Here is a 9210-nt window from a genome sequence, read left to right on the forward strand (position 1 = left end):
GAGAAATGAGTCTGGGACTCTCACCCTCAAGCCTTGAATTAGTGCTCATTGTACTAGCACACTCGGTCTTCTAGCTGAGCCAGTGGTTGCCATGCTTTAAACTGGCCAGAAAACTAAATATGGCATGACTAAGCTTATCTTGGCGGTGTCTGACATATCTGATTTGAATAATAAACACAAGTATGTTGGAATTCATTCTTCTTTTGCAGAAATTTCACAAACTATGGAACAAGAAGGTGCCACAGCAGCAGAGACAGAAGAACAAGGTGAGGAAAACAGATTTATTCCTTGGTTGACCTCTTGGAAGAAAGTTGGGTGAAAGAAGTGTAAGTAGTTTAGTTGCTGGGGTATGTAGTTTAGATTGCGTTTCTTCATTGTCATTTGTCTCTGGTGTCAACCCCTTCCCTTCATGCTCTTGATCTGTCCCATGGATAGAGCTCTGCACATTTACTGTGATTATCTACAGTTAGATACTATGAAGACAAAATTCTAAAGAACCCATAATTCTAGGGGACTCGAGTCCATCACAGCTTTGTTTGATGGATGCTAAACATATGGCCAAGAGTAGTCAAGTGCTTTCTTCAAACTGTTTTCTGATTTTCTTTCTACCCTCTCTGACTTCAGAATATGGAGGTGACAAATGGGACTACAAGAGTCACGTGGTGACCAAATTTGCCCTGAAGGAGGATGTACGTTGTGGTTTTGAAAAAACTGCTGACTGGCCAGAAATTGAAATGTTAGCTGGTGCTTTTAATTCAGACGAATGGGGCTTCCGGCCTCACACGGTGGTTCTACACGGAAAGTCAGGAATTGGGAAATCGGCTCTGGCCAGAAGGATCATGCTGTGCTGGGCACAAGGTGCACTCTACCAGGGAATGTTCTCCTACGTCTTCTTCCTCCCCGTTAGAGAGATGCAGCAGAAGAAGGAGAGCAGTGTCGCAGAGTTCATCTCCAGGGAATGGCCAGACTCCCAGGCTCCAGTGACGGAGATCATGTCCCGACCGGAAAGGCTGTTGTTCATCATTGATGGTTTCGATGACCTGGGCTCTGTCCTCAACAGTGACACCAAGCTCTGCAAAGACTGGGCTGAGAAGCAGTCCCCGCTCATCCTCATCCAGAGTCTGCTGAGGAAAGTCCTGATCCCTGAGTCCTTCCTGATGGTCACCGTCAGAGACGTGGGCATACAGAAGCTCAAGTCGGAGGTCGTGTCTCCCCGTTACCTGTTTGTTAGAGGAATCTCTGCAGAACAAAGAATCCACTTGCTCCTCCAGCGCGGGATCGGTGAGCATCAGAAGACGCAAGGGTTGCGTGCGATAATGAACAACCGTAAGCTGTTCGACCAGTGTCAGGTCCCTGCCGTGGGCTCTCTGATCTGCGTGGCTCTGCAATTGCAGGACGTGGTGGGGGAGAGCGTCGCCCCCTTCAGCCAAACGCTCACAGGCTTGTACGCAGCTTTTGTGTTTCATCAGCTCACCCCTCAAGGCATGATCCGACGCTGCCTCAATCTGGAGGAAAGAGTTGTCCTGAAGCGTTTCTGCCGCATGGCTGTGGAGGGAGTGTGGAATATGAAGTCTGTGTTTGATGGTGACGACCTCATGGTTCACGGACTCGGGGAGTCTGAACTCCGGACTCTGTTTCACATGAATATCCTTCTCCAAGACAGCCACTGCGAGGAGTTCTACACCTTCTTCCACCTCAGTCTCCAGGACTTCTGTGCCGCCTTGTACTACGTGTTAGAGGGGCTGGAAATCGAGCCGGCTCTCTGCCCTCTGTTCGTTGAGAAGACGAAGAGGTCCATGGAGCTTCAACAAGCAGGCTTCCACATCCACTTGCTTTGGATGAAGCTTTTCTTGTTTGGCCTCATGAGCGAAGACGTAAGGAGGCCACTGGAGGTCCTGCTGGGCTGTCCCGTTCCCCTGGGGGTGAAGCAGAAGCTTCTGCAGTGGGTGTCTCTGTTGGGTCAGCAGCCCAATGCCGCCACCCCAGGAGACACCCTGGATGCCTTCCGCTGTCTTTTCGAGACTCAAGACAAAGAGTTTGTTCGCTTGGCATTAAATGGCTTCCAAGAAGTGTGGCTTCCGATTAACCAGAACCTGGACTTGATAGCATCTTCCTTCTGCCTCCAGCACTGTCCGTATTTGCGGAAAATTCGGATGGATGTCAAAGGGATCTTCCCAAGAGATGAGTTAGCTGAGGCGTGGCCTGTGGTTCCTCTATGGTGAGTACCCCAGGCAATTTTATCCTATGCCTTGTGCTGAGCTCTGTGTCCCCTACTGCTGGGATTTGATAAGACTTCCAAGAACTTCAAGGTCCCAGGTAATTCTTTCAGGATGAATCGCCCAGATGATGTCCAGCTGGCTAAAATGCCAGGACCCGAATCTGGCTCATTGTCCATAACTGGGAAAGGTCTTTCAAAATACAGGGCCCCGCCCAAGACTCTAAAGGAAAGGATCTGGGGTTGAAACCCAGGAATATGTGATTTATTTTATTATTTTTGAGACAGAGTATCACTCTGTTGCCCAGGCTGGAGTGCAGTGGCATGATCTCGGCTCACTGCAAGCTCCACCTCCCAGGCTCAAGCGATTCTTCTGCCTCAGCCTCCTGAGTAGCTGGAATGACAGGCACACACCACCACACCCAGCTGATTTTTGTAATTTTAGTAGAGATGGGATTTTGCCACATTGGCCAGGCTGGTCTCGAACTCCTGACCTCAGGTGATCCACCGGTCTCAGCCTCCCAAAGTGCTGGAATTACAGGCATGAGCAAGCTCCTCCTGTCAATGTGATCACTCAGGTTTGTGGACTGCTTGTGTGGTATGGAGTCCAGGGCCGTGCTGTCCAGTAGAGGATTCTGTGATGGAAATATTCCATGTGCCTTGTCCAGTAAGACAGCCACCAGCCTCATAAGCCTGTTGAGCATCTGAAATGTGGTGAGTGAGACTGTGGAGGTGAAACTTACTTTACTCCATTTCAACTCATTTGTATTTTTTTCTTTCTTTGAGACAGAGTTTCACTGTGTCGCCAAGGCCGGAGTACAGTGGCACAGTATCAGCAGACTGCAACCTCTGCCTCCCAGGTTCAAATGATTCTCTTGACTCAGCCTCCTGAGTAGCTGGGATTGTAGGCAGCACCCCCACACCTGGCTAACTTTTCTATTTTTTGTAGAGACGGGATTTCACCATGTTGGCCAGGCTGATCTCAAACTCCTGACCTCAGCCTCCCAAAGTGCTGGGATTACAGGCATAAGGCACCGTGCCTGGCCTCATTTGTATTTAAATAGTCGCACATAGCTGATGCTTACTGAATAATGCCGGTCTAGAAAACATACTTTGCTGGACCATCTCAGTGTCATCCTATGACCCAGAATACAGCAGCAAAGAATGTGGACAGGCTGGGTGGAAGAGGATTGCTCAAGGCCAGGTTTTTGAGACCAGTCTGGGCAGCAAAATAAGACCCTATCTCTGGACAGGCTGGGGGCAGCTCCTCATACCTGTAATCCCAGCACTTTGGGAAGACGAGGGAAGAGGATTGCTTGAGGCCAGGTTTTTGAGACCAGCCTGGGCAACAAAGTAAGGCCCTGTCTCTACAAGAAAATTGAAAACTAGCCAGGGTAGAGGTGTGCCTGTGGTACCAGCTTATCAAGAGGCTGAGGCAGGGAGATCACTTGAGCCTAGGAACTGAATGCTTCAGTGAGTTATGATCACACCATTTCACTCCAGCTTAGGTGACAGGGTGAGACCCTGTCCCTGGGAAAAAAAAAAAAAATGAGTAATAAAAAGAATGTGGACATTCCCCTGGTGGTCTAGTTGTTAGGAAAATTTTATTTAAAAAGTGAACGTGGCCACCCGTCTGCTAATATGTGAAGCTCAGGTCTGCTACTTCCTGGTAGTGTGACCTTGGGCAAGTCACTCTGCTGCTCTGTGCCTCAGTTTCCCCATCTAAAACAGAGGTCATGGCAGCTACCTATCCAGTTGTCAGGAGACAGTATACACAGCTGCAGCACTCAGGAACTGGGCCTGGCACTTACTAACAGATGTCAGCTAATGATACTACCAGAGCTAAATGGAGTGCTAGTGTAGATGGTACACTGGGCAAACCTGGTTTTAAATTTTAGTTTTGCCACTAACTAGCCCTGTTGCCATTGACAATATAGGGGAAATGGCACCAACCTCACGGGTTTAAAACAGCATCAGATTCCCAAGTGGGGCTGGGCATGGTGACTCAAGTCTTGAAATCCCTACACTTTGGGAGGCCGAGGCAGGTGGATTACCTACTAAAATTAGCCGGACATGCTGGTACGTGCCTGCAATCATAGCTACTAGAGAGGCTGAGGCAGGAGAATTGCTGGAACCCAGGAGGAAGTGGTTGCAGTGAGCCGAGATGATGCCACTGCACTCCAGCCTGGGCAACAGAGTGAGACTCTGTCCAAAAAAAAAAAACACACCTCACATGAAATGAAACAGGTCCAGCACAACACGTGGTGTGTGCTAAGGCCTTGATAACATTGCAGCTACCCTTGGTTGGAAAACAAGTACAGATGCTTGCTTTGTGAGAGAAGAGCTCATGTCAGTGCAAAGATCGGCTTGCCCATTATGTTCTTTCCACAATCAGGGGAATACAACCTGGGCGATTTTCCTGTAGATTGACTGAAAATGTACGCAGCCATAAGGCTAAGCACTGAGATGGGAAATGTACATGTCATAAAAAATCACAGCTACTTGTGTTCACAAACCCTGTGCTATACTTACCATTCAGTTTTTTCTCTTTTTTTTTTTTTTTGAAACAGTCTCCCTCTGTTGCCCCAGACTGGTGTTTGGTGGCGTGATCTCGGCTCAATGCAACCTCCATCTCCTGGGTTCAAGCAATTTTCCTGCCTCAACCTCCCGAGTAACTGAGATTACAGACACATACCACCATGCCCGGCTAATTTTTTGCATATTTAGTAGAGACAGGGTTTCACCATGCTGGCCAGGCTGGTCTCAAACGCCTGACCTCTGGTGATCTGTCCACCTTGGCTTCCCAAAGTGCTGGGATTACATGCGTGAGCCACCACGCCCGGCTGTATTCACCTTTTTCTTTGATAAATAATTGTATGTATTTATGGGGTACACTGTCATAGCTTGGTACATGTATATACACTGTAGAATAATTAAATCAAGATAATACATCTATTATCTTACCCTATGTGTAACTTTTTGTAGCGAGAATATTTTAAAACTACCCTTTTAGCAATTTTAAGATACACATTATTAACTACAGTCACCCTGCCGTGCAGTATGTCACTAAAACTTATTCCTCCGAACTGAAATGCTGTATCCTTTGACCAGCATCTCCAGAGTCCCTCCCTCCCAGTCTCTGGTAACCACCACTTCACTCTCTGCTTCTGTGAGGTTCATGTTCTTAGATTCTACATGTAAGGAAGATGAGGCAGTATGTGTCCTTCTGTGTGCCTGGCTTGTTTCACTTAATGTCCTCCAGGGTCATCTATTCATCTTTTTTTTTTTTTTTTTTTTTTTTGAGATGGAGTCTTGCTCTGTTACCCAGGCTGGAATGCAGTGGCAAGACCTTGGCTCACTGCAACATCTGCCTTCTGGGTTCAAGCAGTTCTGCCTCAGCCTCCTGGGTAGCTGGAATACAGTTGCCCACCACCACACCCAGCTAACTTTTGTATTTTTAGTAGAGGCGGGGTTTCACCATGTTGGTCAGGCTGGTCTCGAACTCCTGACCTTGTGATCCTCCCGCCTCGGCCTCCCAAAGTGCTGAGATGACAGGCGTGAGCCACCACACCCAGCCTCTGTTTCTTTTATTCTTCAAGGCAAACCCATGAGGTTAGTTCCCTGTTCACAAATGTGGGAAGGTATAAACTCAGATAGGAGATGACTGCCAGTGGAGGGAGAGTAATTGCTCCAATTTTTAGGTGTACAACACAATATTAACTACGGGCGCGACATTGTACAGCAGATCTCTAGAACTTTTTCATCTCACATAACGGACACTTCACAGCCATGGAACAGCAACGCCATCTCCCGGCTCTCCAGTCACCTGGCAGCCTCCATTCTACTTTCTGCAATATTAGATACTTCAAAGTAGAATCATGAGCCAAGTGTGGTGGTGGCTCACACCTGTCGTCCCAGCACTTTGGGAGGCTGAGGTGGGTGGATCACCTGAGGCCAGGAGTTCGAGACCAGCCTGACCAACGTGGTGAAACCCCGTCTCTACTGAAAATACAGAAGTTAGCTGGGTGTGGTGGTGGGAACCTGTCATCTCAGCTACTTGGGAGGCTGAGGCAGGAAAATCACTTGAACTTGGGAGGCAGAGGTTGCAGTGAGCCAAGATCATGCCACTGCACTCCAGCCTGGGCGACAGAGACTCTGTCTCCAAAACAAAGTAGAATAATGCAGTATTTGTCCTTCTGTGACTAGTATAGCTCACCTAACACAGTATCCTCCAGGTTCATCCACGCTGTCAAAAATGGTAGAATGTCTTCCTTTAAGCATCAGTAATACTCCGTTTACGTATGTATAGCATGTTTTTGTTTTGGTTTTGGTTTTTTTGAGATGGAGTTTCACTCTTGTTGCCCAGGCTGGAGTGCAACGGCATGGTCTCAGCCCACCGCAACCTCTGTCTCCCAGGTTCAAGCAATTTCTCCTGCCTTAGCCTCCCGAGGAGCTGGGATTATATGCATGAACCACCACGCCTGGCTAATTTTGTATTTTTAGTAGAGACGGGGTTTCTCCACGTTGAGGCTGGTCTCCAACTCCTGACCTCAGGTGATCTGCCTGCCTCAGCCTCCCAAAGCGCTGAGATTACAGGCGTGAGCCACCGCGCCTGGCCGTATTGCATGTTGTTGATTGTTCGTCCATGGATGGATATGTAAGTTTTCCACATCTGAGCTGTTATGAATAATGTCAGAGTGAGCACGGGAGACCAAATACCTCTTCCGCATCCTGATCTCAGTTCTTCTGGGCTTATATCCAGAGGTAGGATTGCTAGGTCCTACAGTAGCCCTATTTTAATATTTGTTTAGGAACCACTGTACTGTTTTCTAAAGCTGTTGCACAGTTTGACGTTCAAGTGGAGCTGGAATTGAAGCCAAGATCTGTTGCAGGGCCAGGCACAGTGGCTTGCACCTGTAATCCCAGCACTTTGGGAGGCCGAGGCAGGGGCAGGTCATGAGATCAGGAGTTTGAGACCAGTCTGGCCAACATGGTGAAACCCCATCTCTATTAAAAATGCAAAAATTAGCTGCGCATGGTGGCATGCACCTGTAGTCCCAGCTACTCGGGAGACTGAGACAGGAGAATCGCTTGAACCTGGGAGACAGAAGTTGCAGTGAGCTGAGATCGCGCCACTGCACTGCAGCCTGGCGACAGAGTGAGACTCCATCTCAAAAAAAAAAAAAGATCTGACTCAGGAGCTGGCAGTTCCTAGTCATGCCTGCACACCCTTCGGTTATCGATATATCCAGTAGGCAGGGTGGACGCAGGGCTAGTCGTGCAAAGCGTGATGGTAGCCGCTAAGTTGCCTCAGAGTCTCTAAAGCCGCCCCGGTCTCACCTCCATAGCTCGGTCCCTCTCCTCTGACGTGTTGCCACGATTGCTCACCTTAAACTCCATCCCACGAGCCCATATTTCTGTCCCCACCAACATAGGATGTGCCTCGATAGCTCTGTCTGTCCCTCTCCGACATATTACCACGATTGCTCACGTTAAACTCCATCCCACGAGCCCCTGTTTCTATCCCCCTGATGTAGGATGCGGGGTAAGACCCTCATGGAGGATCAGTGGGAAGATTTCTGCTCCGTGTTCAGCACCCACCCCCACCTGCGGCAGCTGGACTTGGGCAGCAGCATCCTGACAGAGCGGGCCATGAAGACCCTGTGTGCCAAGCTGAGGCATTCCACCTGCAAGATACAGACCCTGATGTAAGGCTGCCCGTCCCCGACGAGAGAATCCCTTCCCATGACACTGTCCCAGCTCTCCCCTACTCCTGAAAGGAGACCCATCTAAAACCCCTGATTGGCCGGGGGCAGTGGCCGACACCTGTAATCCCAGCATTTTGGGAGGCCGAGGCGGGCAGATCACCTGAGGTCAGGAGTTCAAGACCAGCCTGGCCAACATGGTGAAACCCCAGCTCTACTAAAAATACAAAAAAAAAAAAAATAGCAGGACATGGTGGTGTGTGCCTGTAATCCCAGCTGCTTGGGAGGCTGAGGCAGGGGAATTGCTTGAACCAGGGAGTTGGAGGTTACAGTGAGCCAAGATCACGCCACTGCACTCCAGCCTGGGCAACAGAGCAAGACTCTAACTCAAACAAAACAAAACAAAAACCTTGTGGTGTTACTGAAGCAGGTTCCTTGACACCAGGTTTGGATGGGTTTGGATGGATTAAGCTCTTCAAGGCAAGGATTGTTAATACTGCGTCATACGCTATTCCCAGTAGCTGGCCTATCACAGGCACTCAGGTATTCGTTGCTTTACAAGGAAATACAATTAGAAATTTGCAAGTTAGAATGGGAGAAGGATGGGAAGGATAAGTGAGGTCACAACAAAACATCACCAGTGTCGCATGCATCTCCCCTTTCCTGTCTCCTGCAGGTTTAGGAATGCACAGATTGCCCCTGGTCTGCAGCACCTCTGGAGAACCCTCATTGCCAACCGTAACCTAAGATCCCTCAACTTGGGAGGCACCCACCTGAAGGAAGAGGATGTAAGGATGGCGTGTGAAGCCTTAAAACACCCAAAATGTTTGTTGGAGTCTTTGAGGTACGTCTCTGGTAGGGCTTTTGCCTTTTGTTCGTTTTTACTTTTGTTTGAAATGATTACAGAAAGAGGCAAACATTAAAGAGCTGCAAAGATGAAAAAGTGTTGGTGATGGATGGGGGGTGATGGTTGCAGGAGTTTAATGCCACTGAATTGTACACTTAAATAATTAAAATAGTCCATTTTCGGTTATAAATTCTTTATCACAATAAAAAAAAACTCAAAGTTTCATTTAAAAATATTTATTTTTGGGAGGCCGAGGCGGGGGCGGATCACAAGGTTAGGAGATTGAGACCATCCTGGCTAACACGGTGAAACCTCGTCTCTACTAAAAATACAAAAAAAACTAGCCGGGCTTGGTAGTGGGCGCCTGTAGTCCCAGCTACTTGGGAGGCTGAGGCAGGAGAATGGCGTGAACCCGGGAGGCAGAGCTTGCAGTAAGCCAAGAT

The 9210-nt window shown here is 48.6% G+C and overlaps 1 protein-coding gene across 1 annotated transcript in view; it reads left to right on the forward strand.

Annotated features, from left to right (window-relative positions):
- Positions 1 to 9210, forward strand: part of NLRP5 (NLR family pyrin domain containing 5) — a 50973-nt gene that overhangs the window by 16287 nt on the left and 25476 nt on the right. The window contains exons 4-7 of the mRNA XM_026457574.1: positions 210 to 266; positions 625 to 2218; positions 7753 to 7923; positions 8597 to 8764. Of these exons, the coding sequence (XP_026313359.1) occupies positions 210 to 266; positions 625 to 2218; positions 7753 to 7923; positions 8597 to 8764 (1990 nt within the window). The remainder of the gene's footprint in view (positions 1 to 209; positions 267 to 624; positions 2219 to 7752; positions 7924 to 8596; positions 8765 to 9210) is intronic.

Source organism: Piliocolobus tephrosceles, chromosome 21 (genome assembly GCF_002776525.5).
Source record: "Piliocolobus tephrosceles isolate RC106 chromosome 21, ASM277652v3, whole genome shotgun sequence".
Classification (NCBI taxonomy): Eukaryota; Metazoa; Chordata; class Mammalia; order Primates; family Cercopithecidae; genus Piliocolobus; species Piliocolobus tephrosceles.